Source organism: Danio rerio, chromosome 25 (genome assembly GCF_049306965.1).
Source record: "Danio rerio strain Tuebingen ecotype United States chromosome 25, GRCz12tu, whole genome shotgun sequence".
Lineage (NCBI taxonomy): Eukaryota > Metazoa > Chordata > Actinopteri > Cypriniformes > Danionidae > Danio > Danio rerio.
The window spans coordinates 16,706,678-16,725,082 of record NC_133200.1 but is presented as its reverse complement, the minus strand read 5'-3'; the positions used below and the strand labels follow the sequence as shown (position 1 = coordinate 16,725,082).

Here is an 18,405-nt window from a genome sequence, read left to right as displayed (position 1 = left end):
ATCTCAGGCGGAACTGCGACAGCTACAGAAAGGGGCCTAAAAAGGGGCAGTTTCAAAGAGTTATAAAACATTATTTGTGTGGTATTGTGAGCTTCATTTTACATCTTGTAAAAAGGTGCATAATAGGCCCCCGTTAAAGTATAGAAAGTATATATTTTTTTTGCTATATTGTCATGTAATTATGAAAATGCACAGCAATGGAATGAAAGATTATAAACATTTTTTAGAGAACCACAAAAGAGCACAATTCTAGCAAACAAAACATCATCGAGGCTGCAACATTAATACTGGACAATTAGCAGAGTGAACTGAGGGACTTACACAAGAGCTAATTAGGGAGAACAGAACAGATGTGTAAATGAATTGTGTTGGAAACAAATGAGTAGAAAGAAAGAGGACACGGGAAAACTAGGCCAAAAGCAAGGTAGACTTGTTAAAATATGTTTTTTAATTATGCAAACATTAAAACATATTCTAAATATTTTGAGATGCAATACAGTTATGTATGTACAGTTGAAGTCAGAATTATTAGCCCCCCTTTGATTAAAAAAAAAAATATTTACCAAATTATGTTTAACAGAGCAAATAAATTTTCACAGCATGTCTGATATATATATATATATATATATATATATATATATATATATATATATATATATATACAGTATATATATTAGACATACTGTAATATAAAATACATATATATATATATATATATATATATATATATATATATATATATATATATATATATATATATATATATATATATATATATATATATATAAATTTTTTTTTCCCTTCTTCTGGAGAAATTCTTACTTCATTAATTCAGGCTAGAATAAAAGCAGTTGTTTTTTTTAAGCACAATTTTAAGGTCAACATTATTAGCTTCTTTAAGCTATATTTTTTACCGATAGTCTACAGAACAAACTATCATTATACAATAACTTGCCTAATTACCCTAACCTGCCTAGTTAACCTAATTAACCTAGTTAAGCCTTTAAATGTCACTTTAAGCTGTTTTGAAGTGTCTTGAAAAATGTCAAGTCAAATATTATTTACTGGCATCATGGCAAAGATCAAATAAATCATATTTATTAGAGATGAGTTATTAAAGCTATTATGTTTAGAAATGTGTTGAAAACATCTTCACTTCGTTACAGAAAAATTGGGGGAAAAATAAACAGGGGGTCTAATTATCCAGGGGGCTAATAATTCTGATTTCAATTTTACATACATGTGTGTATTCTAAATATTTGGAAAAGTTTACAATATTTAAAAAATGTATTTTTGTATGATACATTTTACACTAATATCCTATTACAAATATTTAAAAGTAATACAGTTAGTTGTATCCAATAGTATAGTTTATATAAATAAATAAATACAACTGTTTGAATACAGTTTCAAAATATTTAGTATATTTTAATATATTCTAAATGATATACTCTAATATATTCATATATTATTATGTCGTTCTTTTATTTTTTCATTATTTTATAAGCTGTTTTAACACATTTTAATCACTTTTAATCGTCTTTAATCACTGTTAATTTCTTATACACTTGTCTCTTTTATTCATGTTTATGTAAAGCCCTTTAAATTGCCACTGTGTATGATATGTGCTGTATAAATAAACTTGATTTACTTATTATTGAACAAATAATACACAGGGCCGGCGTGTCCATAGAGGCGACCTAGGCGGCCGCATAGTGCGGCAGAATAGAAAGGGCGGCATCCCCGACACTACCCTCACCTCTCGCACCCTCAGTTATATCTCAGTTATATCCTCGTCTAGGGTGCCGTCTGCGACACTACCCTCACCACCCGCGCCCTTACCACGTCTAGGGCGGCAAAATAGAGAGGGCGGCGTCCCTGACATTACCCTCACCTCTCGCGCCCTCAGTTATATCTCAGTTATATCTGCATCTAGGGCGGCAGACCGTCTTTTGCCTAGAGCAGCAGTTCAGCTTGCTCCGGCCCTGATAATACATAATTCATAAAAATAAAAAAAGTTATCTATGAGATCGCTACCTGCCAGGATATAGAAGGTGCATGGTACAGTATATGAGGAAGAACGTTTTTTTTAAAGGAAATGTTGGTAACACTATAGAATATTAGTGCTTTAGTTTATTACTACTATTACTACTGTAATATTTCAATAATATGTTATTATAAAAAATTTAAACTAAAATATTTTAAACTATTTAATAGCTCAGTATATAATATAAATTGTATATTTAATATACTAATCATTAAATTGGCCTATTTTAAATAATTTAATATATTAAAAAACATTCTATAATAAAAATATTTTTATTCAATAGTATGTAATAATTAGAAAATAATGATATAATAATACAGAAAAAATATTTGTATATGAAAAAATATCACAGTAAAAAAACGGAAGAAAATCCACCTGTGATGGCTGACGTTTTTTGTTCACAAAATACTGCTAATTGCTGTGTTTGTTTGTTTTTTGCCTCAGTGTGATAAATATGGTAAAATAATTTTACATTTTGTCTACATCATTTTATCAACCGCAAAAAAACACCCTGCTATAGAATATAACAGGTTTATACTGTAACAGTTTTGATGAAATTACCAGCAATTTTTAAGAGTGTATTTTATGACAAATTCGTTATTTTTAAGCTGCACAAAAATGTGATTCATTAAAGACGTTCTGCAACTGATTTTGATATGCGTATGATTTGCTGTGCAGGACTTACAGGTGTACAGACAGTAAACCGCTCAAAACAGAAAACATTATTTGCAGTTTAACTTACCAAGATTTTACTCTCTGACCCAAATGGCCAACAGACCAGAGTGCAAATGTCGTATTGATTCTTTTAAACGATAAACCACAATTTATAGCTTATGGTTATGGTTTATAGCGTCTACTTCTGAGACGAGAGAATCGATACCCTGGTCTGCTCGAGCAGATTGCAGAAATAAAACTCCAAAGCAGCAGTTTGAGGTCGCGTAAGGTTTTCTTAACCTTGAAAAGACAGGCCTTGCATTTCTCTACATTACTGGCACTAACAAGACTATCAATTAATTACATGCTCTGCTCGCTGCCGACTAAAATCAATGCTTCTCATGCATACATTTCTGTACCATTTTATTCCTTCATTCCCTTCATTTCCTTATTTAATGCGCATTCCTCACTTGGTTTTGCTCGGGTTCTAGTATTAAAACAATTTTTAATAGTTGCTAAAAGAACAATAAATATGTTGAAATACTCAAAAATATGGATATTTTGCATGATCATGGTAAAGTATAATACTTCATGTTTTTTGTATTTACAATTTTATTTTACCTTTACACATTTATATGAATATACAAATATTTTTGTACAGTTTTACATTAACAAAAATGTAAATAATTAAAATATTCTTAAACTTTAATATTTACATACAATAACTAAAATATTTTAATAATTTATTATTATTATTATTATTATTATTATTATTATATATTTATAAAATGTTTTTACTTGTGTTTAATTTAAAAAACAAAAAAAGTCATATTTATAGCCTTTTAATATACTTACCGGCCACTGTATTAGGTACACCTGTCCAACTGCTTGTTAACACACATTTCTAATCAGCCGATCGCATGGCAGCAACTAAATGCATTTACGCATAAAGACATGGTCAAAGAAACTGCTGATCTACTGGGATTTTCGCGCACAACCATCCGTAGGGATTACAGAGAATAGTCTGAAAAAGAGAAAATATCTAGAGAGCTGCAGTTATGTGAGTGCAAATGTCTTGTTGATGCCAGTGGTCAGAGGAGAATGGCCAGACTGGCTCCAGCTGATAGAAAGGCAACAGTAACCAACATATAACCACTCATTACTACCGAGGTATGCAGAAGAGCATCTCTGAACGCACAACACGTCCAACCTTGAGGTGAATGGGCTACAGCAGCAGAAGACAACACTGGATGCCACTTTTGTTAACTAAGAACAGGAAACTGAGAGCAAGAACAATTTGCACAGGCTGACCAAAATTGGACAATAGGAGATTGGAAAAACATTGCCTTGTCTAATGAGTCTCAATTTCTGCTGCGATATTTGGATGGTAGGGTCAGAATTTGGCATCAACAACATGAAAGCATGGATCCATTCTGCCTTGTTTCAATGGTTCAGGCTGGTGGTGCTGGTGTAATGGTGTGGGGGACATTTTCTTTGCACACTTTGGGTCTATGAGTACCGATTGAGCATTGTGTCAATGCCACAGCCCACCTGAGTAATGTTGCTGACCATGTCCATCCCTTTATGACCACAGTATACTCATCTTCTGATAGGTACTTCCAGCAGGATAACACATCATGTCATAAAGTCTGAATCCTCTCAGAATGGTTTCTTGAACAGGACAATGAGTTCACTGTACTCGAGCGACCTCCAAAGTCACCAGACCCCAATCCAGTAGCACCTTTGGAATGTGAATGGGAGATTCGCATCGGGGATGTGCAGCTGACAAATCTGCAGCAACTGCGTGATGCTATCATGTCAGTATGCACCAAAATCTCTGAGGAATATTTCCAGTACCTTGTTTGAATATATGCCACGAGAACAGTTCAAAAGGCAAAAGGGGGTCCAACCCAGTACTAGTAAGGTGTACCTAATAAAGTGGCCGGTGAGAGTGTTTGTGTGTGTATTTATTGCATATATATATATATATATATATATATATATATATATATATATATATATATATATATATATATATATATATATAGTAAATACATTAACATTAACTAAAGGACTATTATTCTAAAGTATTGCCAATATTTCCTTTTTTCTTCTTCATATACCATGCACCTTCTATATCCTGGCAGATGGCGATCTCATAATCTGCCCTGAAAGGCTTTTATATGCACTGAAGAGCTCACCCTCCTCGCTGCAGCCCGGCCCCATACAGGGCTCAAAGTCTTGGGTGTGCAGACATGGCAGGTTGGGGTCCAGCTGCGCTTTTAGCATCCTCTGCCTCATCCTCCGCCCCTTATCACAGGTGGAGGAGCTGCAGGCCGACCACGGAGACCAGTTGGAGTAAATGCACGTCTCTGGAGTGTTATCTCCTGCAGGAAAGTCAGTGGAGAGACTCATTAGAGGAAACGGCAGGGCTTGTGAACAGCAGTAACACTTTTAAAGCTTTTCTTAATGGGCATGCTGTAAAAGAACATTGACTTTTCTTTGTGACTTTGTAACTTTTTGTCCTTGTCTCGGTTTAATTCTGCTCTGAGCTTTGGTTTTGCTTTTAAAGCATTTCATGAGCAGCCTGACAGCAATAACGGTTGAGTTTGGAGTATATTGCGAAATACGGCTTAGTGTAACTGTCAAAGAATGCTGGGATTTTATTAAGTTAATATACAGTTGAAGTCAGGATGATTAGCCCTCCTGAATTTTTAGCCCCTCCTGTATATTTTCCGCCCAATTTCTGTTTAACGTAAAGAAGATTCATTAAAAGCATTTCTAAACATAATAGTTTTAATAACTAATTTCTAATAACTTATTTCTTTTATCTTTGCTCTAATGACAGTGCATAATAGTGTATTTTACAAAATATGTTAGTATTCAGCTTAACCTTTGTGCACTGTTCAAACTTACTACCCTTTTGTTCTGTTAGGGATGAAAACATTTACTAAAACTGCTATAAAAATGCATCAGATAAATTTTTTTTTTTGCATAAATCTGTTAATCCGCCTTAATCCTGATCAAAACTATTAAAATGTTTTTAAAAGAACTTTCCTAAACTTACAAAACTTTTAAAAGAACATACATGATTAATGACTTGCATGAGAAAATTACATGATTTTAACTCTTTAATTGCCAAATTAATAAATGATTTGGTGAAATCACACACAAAATTACTTATTTTCAATATAAAAAGTAATTGTGGACTGTATGTTTAAACCTTTTATCACACGTACATGTGAAAGATTAGTAACAACATTGCCTTTGTTGCATTGTTAGTTTTTGTGGAGCATAAGATTTTCATTTTTCTCTCCTGAATTTACTGTTGGTGGCTGTTTTTGCCCCATTGACTTTCAATATCACCACATTTTTTGATCACAAAACCATGACACCATATAATTATGCATTTTTGATTGTTGGGGGTTTTCTGTTTGGAGGAGATAAAATTAGTCATTTTACTGTTAATCATTAGTTGGCACCATTAACCCTTCATATAGGCCTTATTTTATGGATATTATATATGGTTTAATATAGAGTATAAAGGCTTAACTAGGTTTATTAGGTTAGGGTAATTAGGCAAGTCATTGTTTACCAATGGTTTGTTCTGTTGTTAATCGAAAATAAATATTGCTTAACGGGGCTAATTAATATTGACTTAAAAAAATAAAAAACTGCTTATCTTCTAGCTGGAATAAAACAAGTAAAACTTTCACCAGTAGATAAAATATCATATAAAATACTGCAAAAAATACCTTACTCTGTCAAACATAATTTGGGAAATATATAAAAAAAATTCACAGGAGGGTGAATAGTTTTGACTTCAACTGTATGTGCTGTCTGGTTTCACTGCTAAGTTCATGAAGTTAGTTGACAACAGTTGTGTTAGTGTTAGTTGAAGTTAGTGTTTTAGAGTACTGTATATAAAATGTGTTTTTTTTATTGTAAATCATTGATTGTGTCGAATTTGATCTGATCTTTCTTGTGTTCGGTTCTTCTTCTTAAAAATGTATTTATGCACATGTGGTAGCTAAAAGGGGATTTAGGTAAAATCATTCTGGGTATTTTTTTTTTCAGTAGAACTATAAAAGTGTTCTACAGGACAATCCAACAGCAAAACGAAACCAGACTTTGTACTGTAAATGGTGAGAATGCAATCTAACTGACTGCAAAATCAACAGATGTCAATCAGTTCTCAGTGACTCTCAGCATTTTGCGTCTCCAAAAAAAAACTAATCTTTACCGAAAATCAAATGTTCATTTTTTTTGATTGTTTACTCTACCAAGTTAAAAAACATTTACATGAAACATCTATTTGCTAAATTATTTGTAATATTAAAAAATTGTATTTTGTATCTGTCCATGCCATCTGATCAACTCTATTACATCTGCTCATCTAGAAGGGATACAGCGTCCGGAAGTTAATGAGAATTATTTAAATAAATTTATTAATATTCAAATTAATTGTATTTTATTAATGTCTACCTCTACCCCACCCTGAACCCAACCATCACAACAATGTCAAAACAGTAATTATACCAAGTAAAATTCATATTATGTATTATATTAGCCATTAAACTGTATTTTATTAAGGGCTTTTGGTAGCACTTACATAGAATAGCAAAGTCGAGTAAAGGAGGCCAGGCCTTCTTATTCATGGCTCCTAAAGTTTCAGACACACTCTCTCAATTCAAAACTAGATTAAAGACCTATCTTTTTAGTAAAGCATACACATAATGCATCACATAGCGGTATGATGCATGAATGTGCTCCATGCAGGTTTTTTTTTGCATCTTGTTTATATACACTATGAAAAGCAACTACGCTAATTATTCTCTTAATTCACTATTTCCACCTGGGGATACTCATCCCGAGGCCCGCAGAGACTATGCAGCGCCACTGATGTGATCCAAGACCAGCGACGAGATGAACCCAAGGTTTCCATAATCCTGGACCGGGCCGTATCCTGAGCAGCTGCTGTGGCGGTCTTGGAAGAGTGAAGAGCATAAGACTGATTCCTGTGACACTCCAGGGACAGACAAATCTTCGCTGATGTCCAGCGTTCTCCAGCCTTCAGCGCCTGACAGCAGCTCTGCACAAGACGTTTGACCATAAAATGAATGGCCGTGCCTAACTGAGGCTGGTTTCTCTCGAGGTTTTTAAAATCTTCACTTTCACCAATTGGTGAAGTTTTTTTTCTTGCTGCTGTTGCCACTGGCTTGCATGGTTCGGCATTTGTAGAGCTGCACATCGATGAATTTGCTCCTCAGTGTTTGGGCTCTTAGTATTAATTATTAAACCACACTGAACTGAGCTAAACTGAACTTAAACTCTGAAAACTGAACGGACACTGTTTCAATTTACTATGATATTCTATGTGAAGCTGCTTTGACACAATCTACATTGTAAAAGCGCTATAAAAATAAAGGTGAATTGAATTGAAAAAAAAGTGTGTGGCTGTATCCCATTTAGATCTATTAAAAGGCATGACAATCTTTAAAGCATTGATAAAAAAGTATGTGACTTGCTCTGATGTCACTTTCTCTGGCCGGAAATTCTGGAAGGTTAGATGTTTTGGTTGCCATACATGACGAATAAATGTCAGTATTTGACGTCAATAAGACGTTGGTTTAAGATGTTGGCCACGTTGCAACACAACCTAATATCAACCAAATATCAAGATCATTTGACCTCGTTGTTGGACAACAAAATAACGTTGTCCATAGACGCTGACTTGACATTAAATTTTGGTCACCAGGTACCACAACCTAAATCTAACCTAATATTAACATCTTATGATGTTGTGTGTGCCTGGGACATTACATTGGGTTTTAAACATGCCCTTTAGTGTCTGGTTTGATGTTAGCATCTTGAGCTAAAGCACAAAATGTTAGGAAATATCAACTCTGTCAGTGCTTCAACAATAAGTTGTAGCCAACGATTGGTAACAAAATCAGATGTTATCGACCACATTTTGCCTTATATAACATTAATAATAAAGTTTACTTCACATTCCAGTTTATGAATGTTATTTTATGTAAAATGTTTGAAATGTACTGTACCTGCTATTCTAGAATTACATATATATCTTTTTTCTCCACTATCAAACAGGACTAATAACTGCTATAGTAGTGCAGAAATCTTGGTGCCGCTGTATGTTGTTTGTTTAAGTCCTCCTCTTTTTCCATTCCCAAATGTGGAGGGAAACTACAGGTAATAATCTGGCACGGTGCATTAGCCAACAAACATAATTGAAGTGTACCATGGTAAAGCATATTCTTCTTCATATTCCTGCTGGTTGACTTAACCGTGACAGAAGGGACATTGGGAGGTTTACTCTAAGATACCTGCTGGCCGCCTTGTTCATTAAACTGTCCGGTGGCTATGTTTTTAAATGAGGTGCTACAAATTGGATAAGATAGCGTTGCCGTACGCACCTTCCTCCTTCTCCTCCTGAGCAATATCAGCGACGATATCGTCTATCGTGTCGGGCACGGTATTGCACTGCTCTCCCTGCAGATTGGAAGAACATGGATCAACATCACAGCGCCTGATAAGATCCACCATTTGCCATCTGATCACTATCACGCTAAGCCCAGCGCATGAGAAAAAAAAAAAAGATTCTCCGGGGGCAGATGATTGTAAACTAGCTGGCTAGAAGCAATCCCACGCTTTACCCCACTCAAAAGCTTAAAGATGAGATTCTTCCCAGCTGTGAGATAGAGATGAAACATCTGCTGTGGAATATTAACAGCTCTGGATCTGGAAGCCGATAAGTTCCAGAATGGATGATTTTGGGATCGAATCCTCCAAACGCTGTCATATGAAGGATAACAGATGTGTTATGAGCGCTGCTGCGGTTTTGGTGTATCATGAGTGCTTGCCTTGGCATATTTTTTATAAGCAATTGCTTTAGTTTGTTTAGCAAATAGACTTTTATGACTCAGCAATTCAGGGTTAGTAACTATAATAAACAACACAGCTGTTCGTTGTGAATACTAAGAAACTCATAGTTTTGGAGGAGAACTTAGAATAAACAGTGATACATTCCTATTAAAACAAGCTCAAACTCTTAAAGTAAAAACGAAAGGAAAATTGTTAAGAGAGCTAAAGTTAGCATTAACAGTTATAAAATCATTAACTGTAATGGTTATTATACAGTTATAAAATTACATTAACAGTAATTACATTATTAGCATTTTTAAAGATTAACTTACACACTATGAAGATTTTAATGACACAAAGTCAAGACAAGAATAATTTTTTAGTTGATTAAACTTATCTAAATAAGTTAATCAGGTTTCAACAAAAAAAAAAAAATTATACAAAGGCTAAAGTAATATTTTTAGTCAGTTTGATTGATGTGAGTTGAGATGGCTAGAAAAATTAATTTGATTCAACTAATAAATTTAAGGAAGCAATATTTTTTTACAGTGCATAATATACAGTTACATACCGAATATATTGACCTTATTATTTACGTACGAGCGGGCAAAGCCATTGGAATCTTCCGCTCACATTCACTTCCATTGTTTTTTAGACGTTAAAAATGGCTCGTTCTGTTGCTTGATGTTGCAGACTCACATTTTCTTATTATATTTTTCTACTTTTTATGTATAATCATGAACACATTTGTTTGTAGAGGAAGCAGTTTCTGCCATAATTATTACTAGTCATTTTGCCTTGGCATATTTTTGTAAGCAATTGCTTTAGTTTGTTTAGCAAATGGACTTTTGTGACTCAGCCATTCAGGGTGAGTAACTATAATAAACAACACTGTTGTTTGTAGTGAATGCTAAGAAACGGATGAATATAATTCTATTATATAAGAATCTATTTAAAAATTATACATTTAAAAATGCACCATTTTGTAAATTAAAAATTAAAGCAAAAGTTATTAACACTTTTATTAAATTATTAGCATTTTTATAAATTAACTTACACAATAAACATTTTACTGACAGTAAGTCAAAATATCAATAATGTTTATATTGATTGAACTTATCTGAATAAGTAAATCAAGTTTAAACTAAATACTTTTCTTTAGTTTTACAAAGATTAACGTAATATTTTTAATGAATTTGATTGATGTTAGTTGAGATGGCTAGAAAAGTTCATTTGACTCAATTAATAATTTTAAGGAAGCAATATTTTTACCGTGCATAATAAACAATTACATACCAAATATACTGACCTTATTCTTTACGTACAAGCGCTTTGGAATCTTCCAGTCTCATTTACTTCCATTGATTTTTAGATGTAAAAAACGGCTCGTTCTGCTGCTTGATGATGCAGACCAATATTTTCTTATTATATTATTCTTCTTTTTTATGTATAGTCATGAACACACCTGTTTGTGGAGCAAGCAGTTTGACCATTTTCTGCCATTTATTATTCCTAGTCAATTCTCCCATAGGCAACTGAATCGTAGGTTCTGAAACAATTCTTCGCACTTCATTGAAGTCACTGAAGAATAAGGTCAATAGCTTTAAAAAAAAAAGGGAGACCACTTGTGAAACAACCACAATGTTCTCTGTATTTACTTGGTATGGGTTTGAGTAAAAAAGTAACATTTGTTTTATTTTTAAACGTCTGATTCATGGGCTTCCAAATTTCAAATAAAAAATATTGTCATTAAATGTAGATTATTTTACTCTTCGAAAATGACAATTGGTCAGAATAACAAATGTTTTTTACTTATCGTGACTGAAAATCAGGATTATTGCACCAAATATTGACATCGTGACTTCTTTGTTGTCATTATATAATTATATAATAATAATAAATGACATTATTTGTATTTAAAGTTTTGAAAAAAAAAACAATAAAAATGAATTTTATGTAACGACATACAAGTCTTTACTGTCACTTTTAATCACTTTAACTATTGCAAAAAAATATATATTTCTGATTTGCATGGATTCATGCAAGCAATAAATCAAAGCAATAAGCATAAGTGTACACTACCAGCGTACTGTAAGTTTGGGGTCAGTAGAATTTTAAAATGTTTTAGAATAAGCTTCTCCTGCTCATCAAGGCTGCATTTATTTCATCAAAAATACAGTACAAATTGTAAAATTGTAAAGTGTTATTGCACTATAAATCAACTGTTTGAAAGTAGTTAATCATTTAATTCAATAATTTATTCCAGTGATTTTAATGATGAATTTTCAGCTTCAATACTCCAGTCTTCAGAGTCACATGGTCTTTCAGAAATTACTCAAATGTTAATTGGTATTGTTGTTATTATTATTCTTAATATTATTATAATTATTAATAGCAATAGTAATAAAAGCAATATTGACTAAAGTAATATTTTTTCCTTTAAACGACATACAGTAAGTAACAAATAAAATTAATAAACAAATATTCAACAATTTAACAATTTTTACACTTAATAAATGATGATGCATCATTTTATTAAATGATTTTGATAAACAGAAAAATTGTATTTAAAATTTTTAATAAAATTAATAATAATAAAAAATCTGTTATATATATATATATATATATATATATATATATATATATATATATATATATATATATATATATATATATATATATATATATATATCCCCTAAATCATCAGACCTAAAATGGATTGGCATTTTAAACAATTATTAGAAATATCTGAACTTAAAAATCATTACAATTTTCTATTATTCCACCAAATATTGATATTCTTTCATTGCTATTTTGTTTAATACAAATGAATTTTAAAACTGCACTAAATTACATTATTTGTATTTAAAATTTGGAAACAAATTGCAATTAAAAAGTATTGTATATAACAACATACACGTCTTTGCTGTTACTTTTAATCAATTGATTAATTTTTGCAGAAAACATAAAAATATATTTTATTCATTCATTATTTCATTATACATTTCAAATATCCAGTTCATGCAAGAAATAAACCAAAAATCCAACCCTAAAATAATGATTTAGCGTTCCCTAAAAATATTAGAGTTATTTAAATTAATAAAATAAATAAAAGCTTTCTAAACAAATTCTCTCCTTAACTTTTTTATTACTTTAATTAAATCTTCTCAAATAATTGTTTCAAGTCATCTGATGAAACTTCCTGTATGTAAGTTCTGTTGATTCCATAACAGATCTAGACAGGTGGTGCTGGGGTAGGTTGAGGGTTTCAGGGGACCTCTTTGCGCTGACACTTTCTTTTAATCAGTTTAATTTATTCATGCTGAATCAAAGCAATAATTTCTTTCCAAAAATAAAAAATAATTAAAAACAATTACCTCAGACTTTCTTATATTACATCAAAATCACTGTTACATATATAATTTTTAGGACAGATGTGAAAACAATTAAGAAACAAAACAACACACACACAAAAAAATAAATAAATCACCTTTCTTGCAATTCTCTCCACCACCACTCGGCCGAGTGGTGTCATGGGACCACCTGATGGGTCATAAAAAGGGCTTTGTGGGTGATCCAAGCTGGTCAGGGGTCGAATGCGCTCCTGTGGAATGCTGGGTTTATTGGGAGACTTATATATACGTATGAAAAGACAGAGAAAGAGAGGGAGGGAAAAAAAAAGAGGTAGAGTATGTGACTTTTGCTTGCCATCTGCCAGGGCCTCCCACCTTTCATCTCCATATGCATCATTCATAAATTCAGTGATTTATGGCCTTGTTTCCTGCCTCACCTGACAGTTACTTGTGTTTCACTCTGAGCCCTTTAGAGAAACGCTGCAAAACAAAGACCAACTGCTGCTCCAACTGCTTGGTTAAGCTTTTACTTCATTTTATAATGAGGAAAAATATCTTATGCCAGCAGGGGGCAGCATGTGAAGCGCTGTTCCACTTAGCATTTGTGATGTGTAAGACTTAATGCTGTTTGCTCTGAGCAGCTTGAGTAAATATTAACATGCTACTGACTTTTTTTGTGTTCGTCTGTATGTATTTATCTAGCGCAGGCTTTGGTTTTGTATATTAATATGCAGTAAAGTAAAAATATGGGACAACGAAGAAGCACAACAAAGTAGCTTTTGGTTTGGTTATATAAAAGTTTTTTTTTCCACATTAAACCCACAGGGCACGCAGAATATTCTATTAACTAAAAATTAAGGCTTAATGTGTTAATGCATGTGATTAAATACTTTGCATGCAGTTTATAAAGCTTTCAATTACTTTACTTTTATTTTGTTTAGTGTTTGTTTTTCCAAATATGAAAAGCATCAGGGGTGACGCAGTGGGTAACACAATCGCCTTACAGCAAGAAGGTCGCTGGTTTGAGCGCCGGCTGACTCAGTTGGCGTTTCTGTGTGGAGTTTGCATGTTCTCCCCGTGTTTGCGTGGGTTTCCTCCAGGTGCTCCAGTTTCCCTCACAAGTCCAAATACATGTCGTACAGGTAAACTGGCTAAGCCAGAATGTCTGTGTGTGAATGAGTGCACTGCAAAAAAGGCTTTTCTTACTTAGATTTTTTGTCTTGTTTCTAGTCGAAGTATTAAAGATTTTTATATAAAGAAGCATTTTCTAGACGAGCAAAACATAATAATACATAAAACATATGCTGGATAAGTTGGCGGTTCATTCTGCTGTGGTGACCTCAGATTAATAAAGGGACTTAGCCGAAAAAAAAAAATGAATGAATGAATGAATGAAAAGCATCAGAGCTGTTTTGAAGTTATATGAATGTACAAACAGACATTTGATGTTTAACAGTAAACCCCAGGGAAAGGAACCTTGATGGGATTTATTTATAAATCAGACCTAGAGAGAGAATGTTTGATAATTTTAAGTAATTATTTACTTGAATATTAAATACATTTAAATAATTTTCTTTCTTCGTATAGTGCAGTTTAAAAGGATAGTTTACTCAAAAGTAAACCATTCAACTCACCCTCAATATAATAATATTCATTAACAAAACTTTATCTTGACTTTAGTGATTTCACAGCCTACACTCAACAGTCAAATCTTGAAGTAAAACATCTGAACAGGGTCTATAGGTGTGGTAATCATAGTAAAAGTGGAAAAACAGACTCTAGTGTGTTATAAGAAATAGATGTACTCCTAGGTATTTTGTTCGACAATTCAATAGCCCATCATCATATTCCTTACTTAATTGATTGCTGATTAATCGTTGACATCCTTAGTATTAAGGTGTTTGAAATCTGACCTCATAAGAGACACCGCTATCAGTCCCAGCATCCCAAGGGACCAGATCCTTCACCAGTTTTTGGACCCAGCCACAATCCCTGGTGCAGAGATCTTCTCCAGACAAACCCACGTTCCAGTCAGGACTGGGGCCCAGCATGGTCAAAAAGGACATCAGGTGTCGGACTCGATCCACCGAAAACTCAGCTGATGGGGCGGCGCGACTGAAATAAGAGCAGAAAGAGAGCAAATCAACCGAATATGAAGTTGTTGTTTTGGAGGAAGGGCTGTACACAAACATAGCGGCTGCTTACAAGAACCCTGTGTCATGTTTTATGCGCCAAGGCATAATTTTCAAGACTTCATGCAGATGGTAATTAATCAAACTAATTGCCGTGATAACAAACCAGCACCAAAGCAACTGTCGCCGTTTCAGCAGAGCACGCTTGAAGATGTTTCTGGGATCTATTGATTAACACATATTAAATATTCATCATCAAACCAGCACCTTATGACTCGCACAGCCCACACTTGAGAGCTAAAGAAAAGAGGGAGAGGGCCATGCACAACAGGCAGATAAGAAGTTGAGAAATTAAAACACATATAAATCTGGGACACATCATAAAATAATAAAATAAAATAAAATAAAATAAAACACAAAACAAAACATAAATAAATAAATAAACCAAATCAAAACAAAACTCAAAATAAAACAAAATAAAACACAAAAAATAAAAAATAATAATAAAACAAAACAAAACAAAACAAACAAAAATAAAATAAAACAAATTGAAACAAAAAATAACAAAGCAAAGCAAAGCAAAACATAAAATAGAACAAAACAAAACATAGCAAAAAACAAAATAATAAAATAAAACAAAATAAAACAAAACAAAAAATAAAAAAGCAAAAAGCTAAGCAAAGCAAAGCAAAAACATAAAATAGAATAGAATAAAACAAAACAAAAAAAATAAATAATTAAACAAAACAAAAAGAAATATTAAAATAAATCAAATAAAATAATAAATTAAAATAAATAAAAATAAAAAATAAAAAATAAAATTTTTTTAACAATAAATACATAATTACATCCATCCAAACATTTCTTTGCTTTTGCTATAGAGTTTTCAATCATTTATCATCATATTGTTCCCATGTTTCATATTAATATAAACAATTAGCTCCATAGTGTTGGTGTGGGTTTCCTTCGGGTGCTCTGTTTTTTTTACACAGTCCAAAGACATGTGGTACAAGTGAATGAATAAACTAAATTGGCCATAGTGTAGAGTGTGTGTGAATGCAAGAGTGTATGGGTGCTTCTCAATAATGGGATGCGGCTGGAAGGGTATCCTCTGTGTAAAACATATGCTGGATAAGTTGGCGGTTCATTTCGCTGTTGCAACGCCTGAAGAAATAAGGGACTAAGCTGAAGGAAAATTAATGAAAGAATAAATGAATACTATTAATATTAATGATAATAATTTATGCAAGAAGGTCGCTGGTTTGAGCTTCGGATGGGTCAATTGGCATTTCTGTGTGGTGTTTGCATGTACCCCTGCGTTCGCGTGGGTTTCCTCCAAGTGCTCCGGTTTCCTCCACAAGTCCAAAGACATAAAGTACAGGTGAATTGGGTAAGCTAAATTAGCTGTAGAGTATGTGTGTGAATGAGAGTGTATGGTTGCTTCCCAGTGATGGGTTGCAGCTGGAAGGGCATCCGCTGCGTAAAACATATGCTGGATAATAAATGAATAAATATTTAATAACAATTATTTGCACCAGTTGGAATTAGTTGGTGATTATAAAATAAAATGTCATTGCAACTATTATTATAATTTCATTTCATTATCAAAAATAAAATTAAATAAATAAGAATAAAATTTGGTAACTAAAGAGTTACAAAAATACAGTCATAAAGACCTCTCAAGGGAGAAAAACCTGCATTCGCTAGGCTAAATTTATATATTAAAAAAAGTTCTGCCTCTTACTTGTAGGTATGGTGTGCAATATTGGAGCAAAGTGCCACACACGTCTGACTTCTGGTTAGAAATAATTAGCGTCTGCCATGCCATTCCCCCTTCATGGGGTAAATTGGTTGTGGTAATTGACAGTGTTATGTTAAAATAGGTCAAGAGAATGTCCTGATGTATTGGAGCTGGAGGAGGCCATTAACCTCAATCGCAAAAGCACCGCAGGGGAAATGCTACTCTCATCAAAAAACGGAAGCCTTCTCTAAACAAAACCGCACATAAAATATTAACCGCCTCGTTAGTGAGCGGGAAAAAAACATCTACATACCCAGCAGGTGCTAAAGAGAGTTTTTTTTTTTTTTTTTTCATGAACCAGCCCTTATTGTTTTCCACTGAAAATGACTCTTCCAGGAGAATCAAGACCATAGAAACATTTGGAAAATAATAATACTGTTTCAAATGTTCTCAGTCTGCCATGTCATATGTGAAAACGTAATGAACATCAGACGTTTCATTCATTCATTTATTTTCCTTTAATTTAATCCATTATTTATCAAGGCACACCAGAGAGGAATGAACAGCCAACTATTCCAGGATACGTTTTACGCATCGGATGCCGTTCCAGCTGCAACCCAGCACTGGGAAACACCCATACACTCTCACACTCATACACTATGGGCAATTTAGTAAATCCAATTCACTTGTACTGCATGTCTTTGAACTGTGAAACCGGAGCACCTAAAGGAAACCCATGTGAAAATGGGGAGAACATACTCCACACAGAAATGCCAGTTGGCCTAGCCAGGACTCAAGCCAGCCACCTTCTTGTTGTGAGGTGACAATGCTAACCCGATACACAGTGCTGCTCCTCGGCAGATGTTTGCAAATACTAAAACGAAACTGAAAATTAATTTACATGCCAATATCTTGTTGTGGGCCTGAAAATGTAATGTTTTTGTAAAATCAAAATATATCTCACATTGCAAGTAATATATATATATATTGATATATATATATATATATATATATTGATTTTCAAAATGGTATTTAAAAGAACAAGGAAACTTTCACAGTATGTCTGATTATATTTTTCTTCTGGAGAAAGTCTTATTTGTTTTATTTCGACAAGAATAAAAGCAGTTTTGAATTTTTAAGAAAATATTTTTGGGACAAAATTATTAGCACCTTTAAGCAAATTTTTTTTTTCAATAGTGTACTGAACAAACCATCGTTATAGAATAACTTGCCTAATTAACCTAGTTAAGCCTTTAAATGTCACTTTGAGCTGTATAGAAGTATACACACACACACACACACACACACACACACACACACTGTATATATGTATAAATATATACATACACACACACTAAAGTTCAATTTTGTTGCATCTTAAGCAACCGTTAATCCAATTTTTGTTACATAATTGTGCATATGATCCTTCAGGAAACATTCTATTTTGATGATTTATTGTTCTTAAGGTTTAGGAAAAACATGGAAGCTATGGATAAACTCCATATGTCTGTGGTGACCGAAACATGGGTTACATCTTAAAAGTAAAAAAAAGGAGTTTGTCAGAAACCTTCTTAAAAAGGGCTGGCAGAGCTT

The 18,405-nt window shown here is 33.1% G+C and overlaps 1 protein-coding gene across 2 annotated transcripts in view; it reads right to left on the bottom strand.

Moving 5' to 3' along the window:
- spon1b (spondin 1b) overlaps positions 1-18,405 on the bottom strand; it is a 153,355-nt gene that overhangs the window by 16,654 nt on the left and 118,296 nt on the right. For both annotated transcript variants that reach the window (XM_005174346.5, NM_131517.1), the window contains 4 exon segments: positions 14,853-15,054; positions 13,077-13,217; positions 9,139-9,214; positions 4,903-5,088 (listed from right to left, as the gene is read on the bottom strand). In XM_005174346.5, coding sequence (XP_005174403.1) covers positions 4,903-5,088; positions 9,139-9,214; positions 13,077-13,217; positions 14,853-15,054 — 605 coding nt within the window.